Source organism: Cornus florida, unplaced genomic scaffold, assembly GCF_030987335.1.
Source record: "Cornus florida cultivar Cherokee Brave unplaced genomic scaffold, ASM3098733v1 CherokeeBrave_3.0.0_Hap2_Chr11, whole genome shotgun sequence".
NCBI classification, from domain to species: domain Eukaryota; kingdom Viridiplantae; phylum Streptophyta; class Magnoliopsida; order Cornales; family Cornaceae; genus Cornus; species Cornus florida.
Window position 1 is genome coordinate 93,235,219 of NW_026775581.1, and position 24,092 is coordinate 93,259,310.

At 38.5% G+C, this 24,092-nt stretch overlaps 1 protein-coding gene across 1 annotated transcript; it reads left to right on the forward strand.

The window, feature by feature from the left end:
* Nucleotides 1-1,657: 1,657 nt before the first annotated feature.
* On the forward strand, nt 1,658-23,675 carry LOC132282556 (short-chain dehydrogenase TIC 32, chloroplastic-like). The gene is made up of 8 exons (XM_059784280.1): nt 1,658-1,892; nt 3,277-3,508; nt 3,673-3,752; nt 4,992-5,145; nt 5,292-5,370; nt 22,557-22,641; nt 23,119-23,165; nt 23,337-23,675. The coding sequence occupies exons 1-8, from the start codon at nt 1,787-1,789 to the stop codon at nt 23,499-23,501; spliced, it is 948 nt and encodes a 315-aa protein (XP_059640263.1). The 5' UTR covers nt 1,658-1,786; the 3' UTR covers nt 23,502-23,675.
* The last annotated feature ends 417 nt before the right edge of the window (nt 23,676-24,092 follow it).

Sequence of the window (24,092 nt, forward strand, 5' to 3'; positions counted from 1 at the left end):
AATGTGTTCCCTGAAGTTTAACCAATTTTGCAAATACCTCCCCTATGTACAAAAAGTGACCAAAATGCCCATATTATTATTAAATAACAAAAATATATATATATATATATAATAATGAACCAAAGTACCCTTATATATAAAGAGAGCTCAGACTCATCTCTCTCGAACTCTCCCACCAGTGGACCGTCTTTCTCTCTCTAACTCACCCACCTCTCACGACCAGAGGTTGAAGTTTACAGTAACACCACATGTTACGAATTGGTTCCGATTTTTATACATTGAAGAAATATAATTGTAAATTAAGTACACATATTCACACTTATATTAACAGTTACCTTCAATTCACCAGCAAGCCCTGCCTATAATCAACAATATGATTTTTAATTATTGGTTGGGTTATTTTGTTGCCATCTCGCAATGGAGGAAGCATGTGGAAGGGAAGTATGGCTAGGTGGTGGATCTATTTGGTTCATTGATGGTGGGTACAACATATATATATATATCACTGCAACCACCCAAGAAATTACAGACAAGCCGTCATATATATATATATATGTATATAAAAGATTGGGTTGGAATTTCAGAGTTTGTTGTAGGGCATATACATGATATCGATCTTAGCTTGATTCATGATATCGATCTCTGATCCACACTACCAGTGAGATCTTCGGACATTTGGGTCGATGGATGAATGTGTTTACACTCGATTTTCTCTTTCTTCTTAGGTTTGATTCGGATGATTTCGCAGAGGCCAAAACCAACCTAAACTCCCAACAATCGGTAGCACCACCACAATCGGCGGTGGTGGGGGCGTTTCTAATGGTGGCAGACTGGCAGTGAATTCAGCCATATTTTAGTGGCGGTGGTGGAGGTTTTGACGTCTGTGATCCGATTTTCGATGAGGGATATGGCGGCGCATGTGGAGATCAAGATCCTGTTGTTCACACCGAAGTAGTCACGTTTCGTCGGAACCAGAATCCGGCGTCGGAAAGGGAGTCCAGGCGGTCGAATACGCAGGAGGCGATGAATTCCGGCCAGGGGCTCTCTTTCCGACGCCGGAAACCTGCATCATTGCGTCCTTGCCGCCAAACCAGAATCATCGCCGTCGCCATGTCGACATCAGTCTCGACATTAAGCCCAAACCTCGGCGCCTTCTTCGTTGCAGACCCAGCCATCCTCGCTGCCATGGTCTCATCTATTGTAATGGGCAAGTGTGTGTATATATATGGTTGGTAGCAACGGAGATGAAAGAGGAATAGTGGGAAATATTAGTGGGCAAAATGGTCATTTTTTATTTTTAGATATTTTTGTTTATTTTTAACAATATAATAAAGGGGTAGATAAGTAAATTTATGGCAAAATTTGATATAGGGGTGTCTTTGCAAAAAAATGGCAAACCTCAAGTTAAGTTGCAATTAGGCCAAACTTCAGGGGAGGTCATTGTAGTTTGCCCTTTTATGTTTTTTGTTTTTTTTTTTTTTTTTTTTTTCATCACTTATGTTAATGGTACCTGAGTGCGTGATTATGAGAGGCGATCTCATCCGATCAATTTTTCCCGAACGAAATCGACGGCTCAGGTGGCTGTCAAAATCATCGTTGATTTGTCCTTGGACGTGTCGAGGCACTCCCTTCAAAAGTCAACGAAGAACCCGATAATCAACCATGACCTTGTAATAGATATTGTATATATGTGTATATGTATCACATTGGTTTTGTCAGTTACAGTAGAACACTGACCGACCAAGAAGAAGACTCTGTTTGGGTTTTGTGATCAATATCAGAGAAAATGTGGATTTTTGGATGGAAAGGGCCATCTGGGTTCTCAGCTTGCTCTACTGCTGAGGAGGTCACACAAGGAATTGATGGAACTGGCCTCACAGCCATTGTTACAGGTCTTGTTCTCATCTGGGTTCTTCTTTTATTTTCTCTATCATTTCTATTTCAATTTTTTTTTGTGTGTGTGTGCGCGCGCGCGCATATTCTTCATTAATCTTTGATGGGATTCGTTAAATATCAATCTACAAGTGTTCTGATCATTTTGAGGTGGTTGATATATTTTCTAATTCAAAATTTTGAGGAACATATAAAAAAAAATGGTAGACCTCTAATCAGTTTAAAGTTTGTTACATGTATTGATTTTAGTTTATTACTTTCAGTTTCAGATTACTATCTCATGGAATAATATATCATGTGATGGTGGGGAATAATTTCAATTTTCAAATGACACTGTGTGCAGTTTTGCAACTGGGTTGTTATGGTAGAAGGAAGCAACCTATGGATTTTCCATTTTTATTTTTTCTTTTCCTGGAAAATAATTCCCACGATGCTCCTTGGCAGACTTGAACTCTCAACCTTAGGAGAGGAGATACCACTAGGTCACATGCCTTGGTATATCTCCTTATTTAAATTTCATGGTTCTTTTTATTTGTTTGATATTTTTGGTGACTAATTTGTGGTTATGGACAAAGAAGTTGTGGTTTAATGGGTGATAATGGTAGATGATTGTTGGTTGCATTTGGGTTCAGTATGGTCATATCCATTGCTGCATCAGAGCATATGATGTACTGTTCAATTCAGAAAAAAGCAAATTCGTGAAAATACTTTGTTGAGTGAAATGTACCCTCAAAATTCCTGGCTCTTAACTTCTACAACAATTTCATGTGTTATATAAATGGTTTCGTTTGGGTTTGTTTCTTCGAGCTGCCAGGCACTTGTTGATTTTACTGAATCTGTAAAAAAGGGTCTATTGGAATGATTGGAATTTTATCTTCTATCTATCTAACATTTTAAAATAGACTTAAAACTGTTATTGAGGATTCTGTTGTACATTGGTCTATGTTTCTGATGCTACATCCTTCGTTGTTCTTATCAAGTGGAAAGCTTACAGGACTGGAAGATTCAGAAAGATAACTAATGCCAAGTCCTGTCTTTCTACACTCACTTATCTAAGCAATCATGTTTTCTTCATTTTCTCTCAAAAATTAAACTTCCAAAACAAATGTTACCATTTTAAAGGTATTTTAATTTAATTTTGGTTATATCAATTAGGTTTTTTCTTTCTATTACCCAGAAAGGTATTGTAACTCTGAGTTTGTTACGAATTGCAGACCTCTCTCTGTTTTTATATTTTTATTTATTTATTTATTTTGGGGGGTGGGGTGAGGATTTGGTATTCACATTCTGGCAGGATAATGATTATTTCAACTGCTGTACTTGAGAAAAAAATGAAAATTAATCTATTGATGTATCTCACTGCTAGTATTCTTCCAATTTCAGGAGCATCAAGTGGTATTGGCACTGAGACTACACGTGTCCTTGCCTTGCATGGTGTACATGTAGTCATGGCTGTAAGAAATATGGATACTGGTAGAAAAGTTAAAGAAGCAATACATAAGGAAATCCCAAATGCTAAAATTGATGTTATGGAGTTAGACCTCAATTCAATGGCATCTGTCAGGAAATTTGCATCAGAATACAAGTCTTCGGGTCATCCTTTGAACCTCCTCATGTAAGAATACCACGCAGGAGCTGTTGAATGAGCTGCTGTCATGTTAAATTTATTGTTATTATTATTTTTGAAACTTCTGAATGGCGCACCCTCTCAGGGACCCAATGCTACCAGTTCACTTTGAAACTATACAATAAGTGAAATGTTGTCTTTGTTGTTGGAAGTAACAATGCAGGGGTTATGGCTCCTCCTTTCATGCTCTCCCAAGACAACATAGAACTGCAGTTTGCAACCAACCATTTAGGTACGGTACATTTAAGTTGTTTGATGTTTGTTTATAATATGCAAGCTTGTGGGTGCTCCAAAATTGGTTATGATTATTGGGTTCAATGGTTTCAAACCCTTAAAAATTTAGTTCTAGCGATGGTCCATTTTCTATTATTTCTTACAAAGAGTGAAACTTTGTTATTGTATTATGCAAATTTGTTATAGTTTTTCGTTAAACAAGATAAGGAGGAAAGGACAATGAGAGTAAAAGGATGAACCAATACTATTACTTGATCATCAAAGTTGAATTAAGGTCTCTTTATCAATGTATTTAGATTTAGATCCCAGGAATGCTGGAAAGCTAGAAATTGATGTTAATCCATACAGGATTTCCTTGGTCTGTGCTAAACTCTCCACAGGATCAAGGATCATTTATCTTCATTTTTTCCATATATATATATATATATATATATATATATATATAGTAATAGCAAAGGAACCACCAAGGGTGTAGCCTAGTGGAAGTGGTACTTTCTCGCATTTTAAAGTAGAAGGTCGAGATATAAGTCCGCATAAGGGCAAAGTAGGTGTGTGAGTTTCAACTAGGAAAAAAGAAGAAGAAGAAGAAGAAGAAGACAAGAAGAGCCTTCAAATATCAACTACCTGCAAGCTTTAACATTGTTTAAGATGCTTGATCTACTTCTTTTCTTTTTCTTTTTTTGGTGGGGGGGAGGGGTTGATTTTATTTTTTTTGGTAAGCAACATTTCATTAAAGGTGCCCAAGAGGGTAACGCTCCCAAAGGAAAACAAAAGTTGCCCATGGCGACACTATAATTTTAAGCTATCTACAAAATCCAAAAGAAGATCCATAGATTTACAATTCCGCCCATTTACTTAAAAAAAAAAAAAAAAAAACAAAACAAAACAAAAGAAGAGACAGAATATTGTATTTGGAGATGAATTTAACCTCTATTATTATTTTGCACAAAGTGACGGCACTATGACTTGAACCCGCTTCCTTACTGTTGTGAGTTTGAGTTTTTAGCATGCACCAACAATGGCCTTCATCCAAGAGGATCTCTAACAAAAGAATTTCTCAAACATTGGAATGACATACACTTTGTTTGTTCGTGTTCAAGAAGTGCCATTTGTTGCATGCTCTGTTCTCTTGAATTTTATTATTTTTATTTTTGTAGTGCTACCAAATTGATACTCTACTTTCTCCCAAATGCACAGATCATGTTGTGCAAATATGAGAATATGTTATCTTTTACAGGTCATTTTCTTTTGACAAATCTTTTGCTGGAGACCATGAAAAATACAGCACGTGAAAGCCAGAAAGAAGGAAGGATTGTGAATGTTTCGTCAGAGGGTCATAGATTTACATATAGTGAAGGAATTCGTTTTGATAAAATAAATGATGAATCAAGGTACTGTGTGACAACATCTTTCATATATATCTCTTCACTTGGTGGTGCTTTTGTAAATTGTTGTTTGTATAAAATTAGGTACTTATTATATTTTTTGAACTTCATTAAACAAAAAAAAATTTCCTTGATCTACTTTTACTTTTCAGTTTCAACACCATTTACGCATATGGACAATCAAAGCTTGCTAACATATTGCATGCTAATGAGCTGGCAAGGAACTTGAAGGTAATTGGTATATTCTTGGTATTTAACTATCCAATGAACTGACAGTATCATAGTTGAGTTTGATCTTTGAATCATACGTCTTTACTATGACCATTTAAAGGATAATTTTTTCTTTTTTTGCAAATATGTGTTCAGTTAATTTCTGATAGCAAATTGGTTTTAAAGTGATCTGAAAATTCTTAATATATAAAACCTAGGAATATGATGCACTGATGATAAATCAAGAGTTGATGTTGCGTTATCATAATTACCACTAGGCATACTAGCAATATTGGAAGAATGACAGTCAACAAGCAGAACTGATGAATTTGAAAAAGAATGAGTATTCAATAAGAAAGACGGAAACATTATCATTTGTGAACATATGCTCCTCAGGAATGACCCAAATCACAATTTGGAAGAAGCTAAGCATGCAACAATACCGGGATGGTTAATGGTAACTGATGGCATGACAATGCCAGAAAATTATTTGATTTGGGTGGCCGGCCAAACAAGGGCTTAGCTTCACTGTAACCGGGGTGAAAGAGCTGATCAGGGCTTTAATCAACAATGGTGGTGGATTAAGGAATAAGCTTCATGGGGGTGTGACGGTCATGGCATCATGTATGTGGGCTCTCTAGTGCATTAATGAGAGTGAGAGAGAGAGAAGCGAAGCCTGGGGGCAGGTATATGCAATGGGCTTTACCAAAAACTCAGTGGGGGCATTACTAGGAGTTTAGCAAAATTTTAGGTATCTAATATGAATAAAAAAATCAGTGGGGGCGGATGCCCTCACACGGCATTATGTACCTCTGTGCCTGAAGGAAATTATGTCATCAATGGAAATCTGCTGAGCCTGTTGAATGAAGGCATTGTATTCCTTCCTTTGGAGTATCATAGAATCAGTAGTGGAATCATCTCCTAAGGCAGCAGGACTCGAATAAGCAGCAGAGAGAATCTCGTAGTGTAATGAGCCTTGTGCTTGCCATTTGACACAAAACTTTAAACTATTAGGCGGTGTTGCCACACCCCTTATAAGCCCAAAACCCATCCCATCCTTATCTGGTGTGGGAGAAGCAATAATCGGTGACATTCTCTCCCATGTAAACCGGTGACGCCTTTGTTGCAGTCGGACCACCCTACCTACTCATCCACCCTACCAGCAAGGGACCTGCTAACGATATTAGGTGGAATTGCCTACCCCACTTACAAGGCCAGAACCTATCCCCACCCAATGTGGGACAAGAATCCGTGACAACTAGCCCTTGGCTTTCCTACTATGTCACAAGTTTTAGCAATTACCCTGATGCTTAAGGCTGCATGATGTTCTTAACGCACATAAGCATCATTCTCAGAGCCACTGCCCACCAAATCCTTGAGGGAGGTGGTAGGCCCCAATTTTTTAAAGGGTGGATAGCAAACTGGTTTTAGTTTAAATGGTTTTCTTCCCTGTGAGGATACAGTGTTTTTTTTCCTGCTTTGGAGGGAGACCATGGTATGCTAAAACTATTGGTCTAATAGGTTCTAGTCGATTCAGTTTTGCTCTCATATATGTCAACCACATACCAATATGGTATCTCCTTCCACCCCAAAGAAGGTGATACAGGGTTCAAGTTCTGTAGTGGGACAAATGTTTGTGCGTAGTACTGATCCAAAAGAGAAAAATTGTTATCCACAATTTCATTCTGCATATTTGATATCTTCTCAACTCTTAAGCAGCCATGTTGGTGATACATCTAGTACTTCAGTTTACGCAGGGTAGACAAGATGAGATAGCAATGTGTTCAAGACTACCTCTGTCTCTTTCTTGAGTATCTCATATGTTCAAGATGAGATACTCAAGAAAGACTTTTTCCAACAACTTGGGCTCGGTTATATGAATCTTAATTTTCCATTCCCCTCTATCCAAGGTTATAGCCTTAGTCAAACCACGTTTTATTATTTCATTACTAACTCTGCTCATGTTAATCTTCCCCTTCCCCTTCCCCTCGCATTCATTGTGGACCATGTCACTCTTCCTTAATGGTGCACAATGTTTCTTTGCACATGTCCAAACCGTTTTAATCGATTTTCTCTCATTTTATTTGCAATTGGTGCTACTTCAACCATTTCATGAATGCCCTCGCTTTTAGTTCTATCCTTTCTTCTCTTCATTTGCATTTTTGTCAAACAATATACATGTTATTTCTTAGTTGCCTAACATTGTCATACAAAAAATGGCTGGTCTAATAGCTGTTTTATAGAACTTTCGTTCTAGTATTTATAGAGATACGCCAATCGTGCAATATCTTAGACGCAATTTAACCCATTCGACCTTGATTCTATGATTAACATAGTTCCTATTTCTTTGTCATTATGAATAATTGAGTCTAAATAACGAAAATGTGCACTTTTTGGTATTCTGTTTCTAAATGTTCACCACACCCCTATTTTTATTTTTATATTTATGACAGTTACACTTCATGTATTCAATTTTATTCCTACTTATTATTATTATTATTAATTTTATAATTATTATTTTTTGGCAAAATCAAATAGCATTAAACAGAGGGAAACAAACAATTAATTTTATAGCATCTAGTAGCCATTGAGGCCACACATTCCACTGACATTCTCCTTCTTTGACTCCCAAAGCTTACTTGCTCAAGACATGAGCAACTCCATTACATTGATGAGGGGACCAAGACAGCATTGAAACCCTACTCTGTTTCAACAACAGTTGGATACCTTCACATATTGTGGCAAGTAAATCATCAACAAACTGAAGCTTCATAACTCATTGGCAATCCCCTTCGATCAAAACACCAAAAGGAACTGCAGCAGAACCATTGTCCACGAGGATAACAAAAGGAATCGGCTCCTCTATGTCTCTACCTTTTGTCCGCTTATATCCACTGCTCAATTGATCGGAAGACGTTTGGCCACATAGAAGACGCACATCTGTAGAAATTTTGTAAAACTCTAACCCTAACCCAAAGTTGTTTTGCACTGGATATGATTTAAAATAGGGTAAATCACACTCAAACCCCCCTGAGGTCAGGTCATTTTTCAGTTAGATTAACATTTTGGTTTTAGATTTCACTTATATTTGAATTAGTAGTGTAGCATTTCACTTACACACCAAATGTCAATTTTTGGTAGGGCCATAGTACTTTTGAGGTGTTAAATGACTTTGCTACCCTTTGACCTTCCATTGACTATTTTTGTGACCAAACTACCCCCCACAATAGACCTTCCTCTTCCTCCTCCTCCTCATACCATCATCATCCCCAATCACCGGATTCGCCGTTCGACCACCACCACCACACAAAACCCAACTCCTCAAAATTACAAACATATATATCTATATAGTAGATCGAGGTGAAAGAGAACCAGATCAAACAACTAATCAACTCATCATGAAAAAGGGAAAACCATTGACCCAAAAAAAAAAAAAAGATTTAAAAAATGAGACTCAACCATAATTTCATCTGTTATAGAATAAGATCGAGAACTAATCATCGAATGCAGCTCCAGTAGCAATAAAATAGCATAAGTCTAAACAAAAACAACAGATCGGACCCATTTGAGCCTTTACAAAACTAAATTTGACATTATCATCACATTCAAACTGACTAAATAATTACAAACTAACAAAAGATCGATTTAAATTTACACAACTGAATCATCCAAGTTCAAATCACATAATTCAAAGTTTCAACACTTTGCAGATCTCTGAGTTCATACAAAATTCAAATAAGTAACACAAAATTGCACAATCGAATCTTGTAAAATAATAAGTATTAGAAACAGATCAGTAGACATATTTTTGTGTAGGTTGTGACTTAAACAGCCAAACATATATATATATATATACACACACAAAATGACACACACATATATGTATATAGATATATACACACATACTAAACAGCCACACAGGGGAGCGAAACAAGGGTCGGCCAGATCAATGTTTGGGTTGTGGATTAAAGGTGGCGGGCGGTGGCCGGGCGAGCTCGGAATAGCGGCGACACCAACTCAGCGGCGGAAGAAGCAAGGTGGTTCACAGCAGCGACGGCGGCAAGGTTTAGGAAGCAGCGTCATTAGGAGAATCGGCTCGATTCGAAGTTCACACTACAACACCGATCGCCCATGAGCCCAGTCTTTGTTGAGGCGAGGTCTCAGTGGGAGGAAGAGATCTATATAATTTTTGGGTGGGGGCGGTGGAGGTGTTGGTTGGTAGTGACAGAGGTGGGGGCGGGGGAGGGGGTGGTGGTGATGGGTGGGACGGTGGAGGTGTTGGGTGATGGGTGGTGGTGATGGAGGTGTTGGGTGGGGGGCGGCAGTGATGGGTGGGGGGCGGCAGTGATGGGTGGGGGGCGATGGACGGTGAGAATTGTGGTGATGGTTGAAGGGGTGGGTGAGAGAGACCGCAGAAACAAAATTGTAGAGGGGTGTTTATGTCATTTAAGATTAAAAATATTTTGTATTAAAAATTTGAGGATAAAAGGGTCAATTTGCATGTGTTTGAGATCAAAAAGTAAATTGATGTGTAAGTAAAAGTTAAAACCAAAATCTTTATCTACCTGAAAAATGAACTAACCTCAGGGGTTGTCTGTGTAATTTACCCTTATATATATATATCACGAAGCACTAAATGACTCTTAACAATTCTAACCATCTAATTAGTGAACTCTCTCACTCCCTCCCTCTCTCTATCTTCCTTTATTACTTAAAACTCTAACACACACTCTTTCTCCTCTCAATTATATATATATATATATCTCTCTCTCTCCCCCAAATTAGTTAAAATTCTAACATTGTCTCTCTTCCCTTAGTAACAGAACTCAATATTGCCCATCTCTCCGGCCCGATTAGTTAAATCTCTCCCTCTATGAATTTTTTAGTAACTAAGAATTCGGTTTTACATTATGGTCTCAAGTTGAGTATTTTTGAGTTAGCGATTTTTTGTGTTTGATTTTGATATAAAAAATAAAAATAAAAAAAGGCAATGGTTACTTGAAATAAAACTAAATTGTTTACTTGATGAGAGAGACTACATTTGTCCCACCACCAAACACTCCTCTCATGCACATATCTCTCACTCAACTTAAATGATGTATTTCTTTCTCCTTACATGAAATTTTGTTGTTACCCAACTTAAATGTATCTTAACTGAAGTATTTCTCTCTCTCCTTAAATGAATTGTTGTCGTTACCCAACTTAAATGTATCCAAACGTTCTCTCTCAACTTATATAAAATTGTTGCCCAATTAAATGAATCTTAACGCCAAATGTCTTTCCCCTCAATTACAACGGTTGATATATTCAAATTCACTCTCTCTACACATTAATTACATTAAATTTTCAATCTCAAATGAGATTCATTTACTCAAAATGATTCAAAAGGTGCACGCGGTTGTCGCCAGTAGACTTCCTGCTTTATTTTTTATTTTTTGATAAGTAATAAGTATATTAGAAAAGCGTTCAAAAGGGGAACGTGTCCCTAATACAAAGACGAAAAAAAGAACCTAAGGACCAATAGCATCCAAAAGATCAAAGAAGTCATTTATTGAGGAGCATGCGCTTCCTCTTACATAACAAAACAGAGAACGAAGAATATGAATTTTCAGATTTGCTAAAGACGATTCCTTTCCTTCAAAGTTCGTGTTATTCCCCTCGCCATAGACACCACCAACACAATGTGGAACAATCCTTTAATAATCGCGAGCATGTTCTTTAACTGGGCATCGTCTCCATGCGTTAATCAATTGTGAGGAGTGCGTAGGCATTACCTAATAAACGCCAAACATGCTAAATATGAAATTCCAACAATCGTACGCCACAGGACAATGCATAAGAATGTGATCCACGAATTCTCCGTCTGCTTTACATAAAGAATACCAATTAACAATGATATTGCCTCTCTTTCTCAAGTTATCCAATGTCAAAATCTTTCCCAATGTGACAGTCCAAACGATGAATGCGATTCTAAGAGGAGCTTTAAAACGCCAAACAGACTTCCATGGAAAATCGTGACCAACGAAGTTAGACAAACACAAGAACATAGATCGGACACCATACTTACCATGAGCTAAAGGGACCCACAAAATATCATCACACCCTCTGCCAACATCCTTCTATCTATACAACGTATCCAAAAAAACACAAGGTTCCTCCATTTCCCAATCCTGAAAGGGGCGCCTAAAACGGACATCCCACGTAATTCCACTGCTATCAAGTTGATAACAATCAATTACGTAGGCGTGCTTATTGTCTGTAATACTGTAAAGTCTAGGAAAGGAGTGAGATAACAGCTGATTTCCGCACCATAAGTCCTCCCAAAATCAAACATGTCTACCACCACAAACTTTGAATCTAATGTGTGAGGAGAAAACATCCCAGCCCTTCCGAATGAATTTTCACACACCAACGCCTCCCGTAATAGTGACTGGAAGAGAGGACCAGCCCCCACTCTCCTCTCCAAAGCGACACAAGACAACTCTTCTCCACTGACGATAACGTTCCTTTCCAAATCTGCATAACCACTTTCCCAAGAGAGCTCGATTAAAAAGGACCAGCTTTCGAATGCCTAACTCGCCTAATTTCAACGGTTAGCAAACTTGTTCCTAATTAACAAGATGATACTTAAACTCCTCTCCCCTTCCACCCCATAGAAACAAAGATAAAAAGTAGGTAGGGAGGGACGAGATCCCCCCCCCCCCCCCCCCCCCCTTTTTCTTTAGAAAGATATTGTTTTTTCCTTCCTGCTAATCTTTTCTCATATCTATTAATCACTGGGTCCCAATTCCCTACTCTCGTAGAGGAAACTCCCAAAGGCAATCCTAAGTAAAGAAGAAGAAAAGCACCCACTCAACACCCAAGAACAGCAGCTGAGGAGGAAATATCTGGAACATCCCCGAACAAGCACACTCTTTCCAACATTAATCTTTAGTCCATAAACCGCTTGGAAACAAGCAAGAATGCACCTCAGATATCCGAGTTGGGAGACTTCGGCATCGCAAAAAACCAAAGTGTCATCCGCGAACAACAAATGGGAGATTTGCATCTGATGTTCAACATCTCTGCCAACTCTGAACCCCCTGATGTAACCCAAATCTTCCGCTTTTCTCATTAATCTGCTCAATCCCTCCATGACAATAAGAAAAGAAAAGACGATAATGGGTCTCCTTGCCTCTCAGACCATGCGAGCTAGGAAAAAAGCCCGCAGGGGAACCATTCACGAGCACAGAGAACTTAACGGACGAGATACAAGTTTTTATCCATTTTATCCACCTATCTCCAAACCCCATCCTCCGAAGAAGATAAAGAAGAAACTTCCAATTAATGTGAGCATAGGCTTTCTCAATGTCCAGCTTACATAAAACGCCAGGAACCCCACTTTTCAATCTAGAATCAACACATTCCCCTGCGATAAGAACAGAATCCAAAATCTGCCGTCCTCCAACAAAAGCATTCTATGATTCTGAAATAAGACCATCCAAAACATTACCCATCCTGGAGACAAGGACCTTGGCAATGAGCTTATACATACATCCCACTAAGCTGATTGGCCGAAAGTCCTTAATATCAGAGGCACCACCCTTCTTGGAAATGAGAGCAATAAAAGATGCGTTCAATGATTTCTTAAATGTGCCATGAGAATAAAAATCCTGAAAGGTGCCCATCACCTCTGTTCGCACCACCTCCCAACTCTCCATAAGAAACCGCATAGTAAACCCATCTGGTCCTGGAGCTTTGTCCCCATTACAGCTAGATGGTGCCTTAAACACTTCCTCCTCAGTGAAAGGGGCCTCTATCCTATCACTATCCAACGCAGAAATAGAATTAAAAGGAAGACCATCAAGAGTAGGTCTCCAACCCTAAGTCTCAGTGTAAAGATGCTGATAAAAAGAAACAATTCCCCCGCGCACCTCATCCTTTCTCCACATCTCAGAACCATTAACACGGATACGCCCGATGTGATTACATCTTCTATGACCGTTGGCAAGTCTATGAAAGAATTTTGTATTACGATCTCTTTCTTTTAACCACAGTGCCCGAGACTTTTGACGCCACGAAATCTCCTCCATAACAGCAATTGTCAAGAGGCTTCTTTAGAGCATAAAGACTCCACATCCTGCCCCACCTCATCAAGACGATTGAGCTCAGCAATATTAGCAAGAACTCTATTTTTCTTCCGTTCAAGATTCCCAAACACTTTTTTATTCCACCTCTTTAACTCAGTTTTTAGAATCTTAAACTTTCTAGCTAACACATAGCTATCAGAGCCTGTAAAACTCGCTTCCTCCCACCAAGACTGAACTTTTCCTTGGAAATCCTCAGATCTCAGCCACATATATTCAAAACGGAAAGGTGTGCATCTAGATCTCATACCACCACAATCGAGAACTAAAGGCACATGATCAGATGTCACTCTAACCAGAACAACCTGAGAGACATCCGGGAAATGCTCTTCCCACTCCCCAGAAATCAGAAATCTATCCAGCCATGAAAAAGTAACTGGATCCCTACCATTAGACCAAGTAAAGGCTGCCCTTTCAATGGCAGGTCAATGAGAAAGTGACTATCAATGAATTCTGAAAACATGGTCATTTCAGAGGACCACCTACCCCCTGTGGACCTCTCAAACGGGGACCTAACAGAATTAAAATCCCCGCTTAAACACCAAGGCAATGACCACAATCCTTTAACGTAGCAAAGCTCTTCCCACAGGACTGGTTTGTCACTATCAATAACAAGCCCATAAACTCCTGAAAACACCCATCTGAAACTGTCTTCCTCCATCTGAAACACACTTGACACAGAGAAAATACCCTTCCAGCTGTTCATACTTGATAACCACCTTCGATCCCACATGATAAGAATACCACCCGAAGTGCCGAAGACATTTAATGCTTCCCATTCCACAGACCTTCCTCCCCAAAGATTCCTGACAATCTCATCAGTGATAGAAGCCATCTTAGTTTCCTGTAAACAAACGACATGGGCACTCCAGTTCCTCAAAGCTACCTTGACTACTCTTCCTTTGTCCGGATCATCTAGACCACGAACATTCCACGTAATAAGTCGTAGCTTCATCAAGAACCAAAAACGATCAACTCCCCTCCTCCTTCCCATTTTCCACTTCTGGTCCTTCCCCTTTCTTTATTCGCCCCATCCTTCCCGTCATAATTAACATAAGAAATCAGATTCTTTACTTACTGTTCCCTTTTCTGATGTGAAAAATGTTTTATGGTTTTAACTTCTTTTGTGCCTCGATAAGGTTTTGTATTGTCATTACCTGCAACTATTTCGTGAAGAATGGACATAGTTCGATCATCATAACCCTCTGAAGAGACACCCAAGGCTTCACTTACTGCTCCAATATTCTCAATTACCCATTCCATACCCAGATCATTGGTCGTCTCCAAACAATCTGGCCGCACAACTGCCAAAGGTTCCATTAAGTCCACATCTGGTTGATCCATATCCGTCCAAGAATAGGAGTCATTAGAACAATACTGCTGAGAAGGGGCCAAATCTCCATTAACCTCTCCTAATTGCATATCCCCCTCTGTTTCTGAATCATCCTGTTCAATTGACAAACTCACCTCATTCACATATGGTAGACAGTTCAGCCCTTCTAACGCAGCAAAAAGCCGAAGCTCTTTAAGCAGTGCTACGGCTAAATCGTTTGTCAGTTTGAAGTGCAGATCATTCCTAACGCACACTGTCGCCCCCATTCAAGCAACCTACGCTCCCAGTTGTGGATTTTGAGGCATCCAACACTGACCCATCACACCATGAACCTGAAGGCCCAAGAAAACCCCTCTGTTGAGTCAAATCATCCTCCATACCACCCCCAGTTCTCACCACTTCACATGAAGGAGTAGAAGTAGAAATAGAACTTTGAGAGTGAACAGGGATCAAACCTGGATGAATGGAGGTGTAAGATCATGCTACCCATTTTTGTTTTTCACTCCGAGTCCACCGAGAACCATGGCGACCGACTGAGTTTACATGCATCATCCTCTACTTAGATTTATCCGATGAAGACACGTGATTAAACCTGGGCGACACTCGCTGTGAGATATGAGACTGAGGCTTGACATGGGCTTGTTCATCATTACAAGGCCCCAAAGGATTAGGGACTTGCTTAGTATTTGAGAAAGAGATGGTTAAGGAATTGGGCCCTTTTCGCACCCGTCTATTAGGCCCTGGACCCGTCTACTAGGCCCGGATCCATTAAGCCCTGTCTGTACCCGTCGATTAGGCCCAAATCCAATGAAAGCTCTGTTGGGTTTAGGCTGAATGAGCCCAAAATTAAGACCAGGCCTGATCTCACCCCTGGCTGCCTTGACATCTTCTGGCCATCTCACCACCAACCTCAGCCCAATTAGTTCTTTCCTTCCCTGTCTTATCATCAACCCTTAGAGATAAGGATAACGGGGAATCCGGAGGAGCATCCCGTCGACCTCCACGTGTATTCTTTCGCTGTTTAGCATCAATGCGCTTGGCCGACGCGTGACGAACACTTCGTCTTCTTCCCCTACATACTTCACTGCTTGTTGGATTTCTCTATCCTTCAACCACTATTGAATCTCGAGTACCCCCTTTTTTCCTTTATTAAGAATCTTAGTCCATTCCTCTTCCGTCATAAGGTGTGATCCGTCATTACCTTCAAGGCTTTCCGTTGAAGGAACAAGCTCCAGCGAGATTTCTTCCCAAATCGCGACCTTGTAGCAGAAGGTGTTATCATTAATAAACACGAACTTCAGACAATCTAGGCCGGTTCTCACTGTGATCCGAACACTTTCGGCGTCCCTAGTCTCATCCGCATCAAATCTCACGTACCCACCACAAAGCTCTCCTACTTCAACGAACAAAGCATGACACCATAGATGAAGAGGAAAGTCCGAACAGCCTGATCTGTTTGAGACCTTTGTCTCTAAGAACGCCACAACACCCAACTCTGAAGGACCACGTCGATCCTCAGAATTGCAGATCCCCACTGTCGCCGACCTTCCTTCAGCACACATTTAGCCTCTCCCCGTCGATGTACAACGACGGTCCTCGATGGGGAACTGCCTTCTTCGCGTCCCCTCCGAGTGAGATTCTTGGTAATCTAGTAATCTCCAAAAAAGACTTCATCCCTAACCTAACAAAAATGCAGTCACACAAATCGCCCCTAGTGTGGTGAAATCGCACGTAGTAGGAACTTAACTTACGTGAAAAGAGGTACCATTATGCCTTAGTAGACTTCCCGCTCTATACTAGCTTAAGTTGAGCCCGTCCATTCTTTCTCTCACCTCTCTCTCTCTCTCTCTCTCTCTCTATATATATATATATATATATATATATATATATATCTAGCTGAATCTCTCTAAAGCCCTAAAGCTTTGAAATCCTGTAGTCTCTCTCTCTCTCTACATTTCTAGGCATTCTTAGGTAACAGTCAAGTTTGGTGGTTTCGACGAAGCTTACAAGCAATTCAGTCCCTTCACAAAAGATTGTATGAATCTCTCCGGCCATCTCTGATCAAAGAAAGAGTGAAGAAAAGGAGGAGTGAGTTAGGCTTTGCTCTTTCTCTCTTGATTTGTATTCAACCTATATCAGAAGAACTCATAAACGAAGAAGGGAGACCACAAACTACTTGTTAAAGGATTTATATATTTAAGCTACACCCTCTCTAAAAGCTTAAGCTTTTGGATTAGATGGTAGTTAACATGGTATCAGAGCCAAAGGTCTCAAGTTCAAACCTCACTGCTACCGATTATATATTTAAGTTACAACCTCTCTAAGAGCTTAAGCTTTTGGAGTAGATGGTAGTTAACACTACTCAAAGAAAGCACAAACACGGTGGAGCAGGCTGATGAAGCACATCTCTCTCCTCTTCAACAAGAAATCTGATCTAAAGATCCTCTTAAGCGTATTGGGTTGCCCTCTATATCCTATTTCTGTCCAACCTAAACAACTGATCAACGAGGTAAATCTTTTTTCTACAAACTTTTGTCCACACTCCAAATTTGTTACTGTTTAATTGGTTCTTTCTATATATGTGTACACACACACACACACACTTATATAGCAAGCTCTTAATTAACTCAATAACAAGCTCTTCAACATTTCTTATGGGTTCTTCTGATATAGGTTGAATGCAAATCGAGAGAGAGAGAGCAAATCCTCACCCACTCTTCCTTTTCTTCTCTCTCTTTGATCAGAGACGGCCGGAGAGATTCGTACGATCTTTTATGAGGGGACTGAATTGTTTGTAAATTTCGTCGAAACCACCAAGCTTGACTGTTAGCTTTAACGCCTACAAATGTATAGAGAGAGAGAATAGAGGGTTCCAAAGCATCAGCGGGTTGGAGAGAGAGAGAGAGAGAATGGAGGGGCTCAGAACTTAAGCTGGTATAAAGCGGCGTGAACTTTATGGATCATTTTAAGTAAATGAATCCCATTTGAGGTTGAAAATTTAATGTGGGGAGAACGTGAATCTGAATATATCAACCGCTGTAATTAAAGAGAGACGTTTGGCATTAAGATTCATTTAATTGGGCAACTATTTTAGTTAAGTTGAGAGAGAGAACGTTTGGATACATTTAAGTTGGGCAACAACAACAATTCATTTAAGGAGATAGAAATACTAAAGTTAAGATACATTTAAGATGCGTGCATGCAGAGAGGGACGTTTGGTGGTGGGACAAATGCACTCTATCGTCAAGTAAACAATTTAGTTTTATTTTAAGTAACCATTGCAAAAAAAATAATAATTAATTAGCCTTATCCATCATGAGACCCCTCTTTATTAAAATCACCAACTCAAAAATACTTACTTGAGACTATACTGTAAAACCCAATCTTAGTTACTAAAAAATTTATGGAGAGAGAGAGATATAACTCATCAGGGCAGAGAGTACTGAGTTCTGACACTAAGAGAAGAGAGAGACAGTGTTAGATTTTTAACTAATCAGGGGAAAGAGAGACAGAGAGAGTTCCGTTACTAAGAGGAGAGAGTGTGTGTTAGTGTTTAATAATAAAGGAAGAGAAGATGTTTAGAATTGTTTAGTCTCATTTGGCATTTTGTATTTTTTTCTTAATCATATCCGGTGAAAGACGACGTTGGGTTAGAGTTAAGAGTTTCAAAAAGTTTCTAGAGATAGCGCATCTTCTATGTGGCCGCATGTCCGCCTCTGGATTGATTAGTGGACAGAAATGTGATACCCCTCGGATCCGAGACACGGGTTGATCAGGCCTGGCCCAAACCCGAGGGATATCAAACAATTATAGTATTTTAAATCAAACACGGAATACAAAGTGAAATACGAAATAATATAATAAGCTGAAAGAAACTAAAAGACAATCCTTTTATCATAATTAATCAAATCCGATAATCCAAAACTCCATAAGTTTACAACTCGGGAATCCATCCATTGGACCCCTTATTAAAAATTCTCAAACCAAAACTAAAATACTATAAATAAAATCCAAAGATAACATAGAGAAGATTCCTACATAATCGGAGGAATGAATATCTGTATCTGCTCTATATATATCTAGAGTAGTCCATATATGTATATAGTACACATTATAGGATGCTCGCTAGTCCAGTAGGTCTGTCTCAGCCTGAATAGAAGGCAACATGCAAATACGCACCCTAAGGTGGGCATGAGTACCTAGACCTACCAGGGAACAACACCTATGTCCAGTTATCCATCCTAGGCGATATACGCGCCCTAACCATGGTCTTGAGACTCAAGCCCAAACCATGACACATAAAATAAATATATAAAGTCTGTACTCCTATAATAAAATATCAGTCATCTGTATAGTAGTCTGATATATGTAAACACTCCATCCTGAACCATAGTAGGTCATTCAATTCACAATTGATATGACACATGTAGGTGATGGACTTAACCTTTATGATTAATCCATACCTTAATCCAAATTAGGTAGAACTTAATGTTTGAACTAGTCCATACCTAGTGTGTCACCGTCCCATACCGATACATACAATCCTCCAGTGAACACAGTTGACAAAATAATATTAAATAGTCATCAACCACACTCTAGAATATGCACAAGTTAAATTTAATGCATGTACATAAATATTAGGCATTCATTATAGAGCCCAAAATCCAAATCCAATAATGTAAACTGTTACAATAAATTTAAGCAATCACATTCACCAACACAGTCCAGGAATTGATACCGTTAATAGGATTTTAAGCATCAGTTACATCCAAGCTAAGCATAGGAAATTTTAGTTAATTCACTATACTTATAATACTATAGAAATATGATTTATATTTATAGTTAAACCATATATAACAATCTTGCTAAGTTCTAGTATATAAACCTAGCAGATCCTCCGACATTGTCCATGAATTGATACAATTTCATAACAATTTAAGTACCAATAAATACAATCTAAGTATAATTGAGTTTAATTAAGTCACCATATTTAAAACACTGTAAGAAACATATATGATTATATATAATTAGATTATATATAAAACTCTTGCCAAATTCCAGTAAATAAAAATAGAATAACAGTGAGCAAGCTACAAATTTCCTCTTGGGTTTTGCTTGCTCTATTCCTCAATCCAATTCTGAATCTATATTTTTCCATCACAATTCCAGCCTTATACAGTCCCACACATCATTTAAACAATTTAAATTAATTGCAGAAAACCCAAATAGTTTTAAAAAATCACGTTACAGTGCATTTCAAGAGAGAGCATGCTCTTAAAATGGGAGCCTGCTCTATTTTTTCCACCTAGAGCCGGGTCTAGGATCTTAGAGCCGGCTCCATGACACCTAGAGCCGGCTCTCCCCTTTGCCAGCTCTAAGAGGTTTGGAGCCTTCTCTCCTTCCTCTTAGCAGCCCTCGCCCGTTCTAGCTTCATCTGCTTCAACTCCGGTATTTTCCTAGACCCTCTGTGATGTTTTTAATCCTTGTTTTAGGTTCCCACTCAGTCCTAGATACATCTTAAACCACTAACATACAACCATAACATGTATTGAACACAACCTTTTAAATTGACGACTACACAATCTCAGTTATAAACTTAAGCGATTCAAAACAGATGTCTTATGTGAAAATGGAATACTGTTTTTAATACTTATTTCAGAGTTCAATCTTAACCCCATATTAATGTCTAGTCCTCAATACATAATCATGATCCCCATTTAATCAAAGCTTAACATACACACCGAAAAGAAACAAATAACAGAAACATCAAGGATTAGGCAAACAAGATTATCAACGAGACTAAATAAAAATCATATATGCATAAAAGACTTGTTATTACTTTTATTTAAGTCCGTTTAATCTTTATTTAAATCCCTGGAGTCCAACTAGGCATGCACAGAACACGAATTAACGGGAAAGAGAAGAACAGAGACTTGCCTACAGTTTCAGATTTTGAAACTATAATCCACCGTCTCTAAAGTTTCCGACAACGTCCTATACTGCCGTTCCACTCCTTCTGTGCTCTTGGTTCAACCCAGAAGCAACCCCGTTCCTTTCTCCTTAAAGCTCCCTTTTAAACTCTCAAAATTCTCTCTCTGTTGCTCTCTGTGTATCTCTCTGTTTCACAGACGTGACTATGGTGACTAGGGTTTTGTTTGTAACCCTAAACCAACGTATAATATGTATATATATAGGCTTCACACCACAATCCTAATTCTAATATAAAACCATCCCTAAGTCGGCTAAAACCCGTGACGTGATTTAATTAAAGACAACCAGAAACTCTAAAAATGAAACAGCTAAATTACATTTAAATCACAAAGCCACATAAGCACGTACATACTAAAATTTAATAATACAATTTAGATAATAAAACAACCCAAAACACAATTTAAAATAAACAATTAAAAATAAAACAATTAATTCACAAAAACGAGCAATTTAACAAGTAATTAAAACAATTAACTAAATAAAAATGCAATAAAATAAAATAATAAAATTCCAAGACTGTCCTTTTAAATTGGGGGTGTTACAAGAAACGTAGAGGAGCTGATTCCATAACAGAAACAACCTTGATTGGCCTACCTATATGATCCCTCAAAATGAAACCCCCGCCACTCTCCCTGCTTATCTTAGATTTTTTTAATTATTTTAGAACATGCCTCCAAACCTCCAATTTTTATAGCTTTATTAATTAAAACTATATCAACAACAATTAACATGCACCATAGAATCAGGGGTCCAGGGTGTGTCTTGTTAGTTCATCTATAATTAAGACAAATAGGTGTAGACGTAATGCCTAACCTTGATGTGAGCCTACAGTTATTTAAAATTCATTTGTTTCTCCTACAATCTTTCCGAGTATAGCTACACTTCCATCGTACATGGCCTTTGTTACGTCATTGTATCCTTTAGTGACTCCTTTCTTCAGAAAAGGAACATCAAGAACGGAATTCGAACCCATACCCTTTCAGTCCTGTACTTGAAAGTGGCGCCTTAGACTAACTCTCGCCCTTTAGTGCGATTAGCAAAATCGTCACTTACTGGAAGTTTTTTTAAATAGTGGCCTAGATATCCATCCAACCTAGTGTCACCCCACTGTGATATCAATAACTTACCAATCCATAACCTTAACACAAATGATATCATTCAATGGACTCCATCTCCCACTAAATCCTACTCGCTCAAACACACCCTTTTAGCCATTACCCAACCAATCACATCCACCTTCTGGCACAAACGTACTTGGGTCAAACATTCCATCCCAAAACTCTCATTTTGCCTTTGGCTAGCCATACAGAAAAACTACTCACCCTGTATAAAACCAACACTCCATTTCAATATGTGACCAAATGTTTGCATCCTTTGTTTGAGAAACGATCATCGTGTTGAATTGCAACATAATCTTTTGTTGTAGTTTGTTCTAGTACCACAAAATACCTAGCTTACTTAAATGCTACTTGCGACTAAGAGCAACCTAGTTTGGACCCTACCACTTCAGAAAAGTTATATGTTCAAAGTGATTAACCATGTCAAGTAGAGACAATTGTCAACGTTGGTTTTCTCTGAAAATGAATAGTCACATCGTCTTTGGGATTGAATGTTGTCTACAATTTTTGTCATCATTACAATTTTTGTAATGATGACAAGTCACTGGTGCCATCATTTCATACTTTAATAATTGTTGCATCATCGTGCTTGTGAGAATCTAATTTACATTTTTGGTTCCTTTCTCTACAATGAACCAGGCCGAAGGCGTGGAGATAACTGCCAATTCACTTCATCCTGGAGCTATTGCCACCAATCTTCTGCGTCACCATAGCTTTTTTGACGGTAAATCTATATGCATTTTACTTGCATCTAATTCTGTTCTCCAGAAATATATGTGGCCATATTGTGACTTGTCAAGTTGATGTAATTCAATTGCATATCCAATCCTGCGGCGATTCTCCATTTGTTTAGGATTGTGCAAAGTTTGCTACTTTGTATCAGTATAAAATCTTTATTTATGTGAAGTGACATCACCAAGTTGTTGGGATTTGTAAACTGGGTATTAATTTATCCTTTGGCACCATGTAGATCCTGTGCTAGTTTATATGTTCCCCTCTGGCATTATTACACTCATTTACCGTATCATTACAGTATAGGAAGTGTTCTGTTCATAAAGTTTGGAATGATGATTGAATTTGATGCATCATTTTTAAAACATATCATGGCATCTCCAAATATAATTGGCTCATAAGTTACTTCATTTATTTAGTACAAATATGAAGTTCTGTTATTTGCTAATAATGCTTTGGTTCCTTGCAGGCATTGTAAATATGATCGGTAAATATGTGCTTAAAAATGTTCCGCAGGTATGTTCTCTTCTAATTTAATGTATCATGCACAGAATTTCCTTGAATACAATAATCTTTGTGTTTCAAGACAAAGATCCTGCTGGGTTTGCTTGTTTGTGCCATTTATTTTGCTTAAGATGTTTCTATAAAACACATTTTGCTTATTAATTTCATTTGTTTTGGTTCCAGGGAGCGGCAACTACATGCTATGTGGCGTTGCACCCGCAAGTCAAGGGGGTGAGCGGTGAGTACTTCTCGGACAGTAATCTAGCCAAACCAAGCGCTTTAGCTAAAAATGCAGAACTGGCAAAGAAACTGTGGGATTTCAGTCTGGGCTTGACCGATCCCAAGTAGTTGAGATGATTGATTTTGTGGAATGCTTTGGGCTAAATTTGGAAAGATATGGAACTCGTGTTGTAATTTGAAAACCTGGAATAGGAAAGAATACTTTGATACGTTGCTTGAAAACGGAAAACATTTGAAGCAGAAATTAGACTGAATATAGTATTAAGCTCTTCCTTTATTATATGGAGGTGAATTCAACAAATGAAATGAAAATTATGACTAAACAGAGGTGCTATGAGGTTTTGAAGATTGCAAACGACTTTAGAACTGCAGAATCTAAATTTAAAATGACATGAAAAAAACTGTGGACATGAACCGTTGCATGCCAAAAACAAACAAACGTGGGTACTCGATCGCCTATTTCTTTCTATTTCTCACCATTGACAATTTTTAGACTTGTTTCATTGTAATTTATATAATTAACGAACAAAATCATTATAGACACAACAACAACAACGGTCTAGTGGTACCAGACCCTTACTTTCCAAAGAGAGGTCTAGGGTTCGAATCTCAGTAGAGACGTGTGTGTGTGTGTATCAACTAAGAAGAAAGAAAAAAATAAAAATAAAAAAATAAATTAACCAAACATCTATTAAGCTG

Excerpts from the sequence above, each read along its gene's own strand:
- LOC132282556 (XM_059784280.1), top strand. The coding sequence starts at position 1,787 with ATGTGGATTTTTGGATGGAAAGGGCCATCTGGGTTCTCAGCTTGCTCT. Across the intron at positions 1,893-3,276 it reads CCTCACAGCCATTGTTACAG|GAGCATCAAGTGGTATTGGC; the intron begins GTCTTGTTCTCA and ends TTCCAATTTCAG. Across the intron at positions 3,509-3,672 it reads CATCCTTTGAACCTCCTCAT|TAACAATGCAGGGGTTATGG; the intron begins GTAAGAATACCA and ends TGTTGTTGGAAG.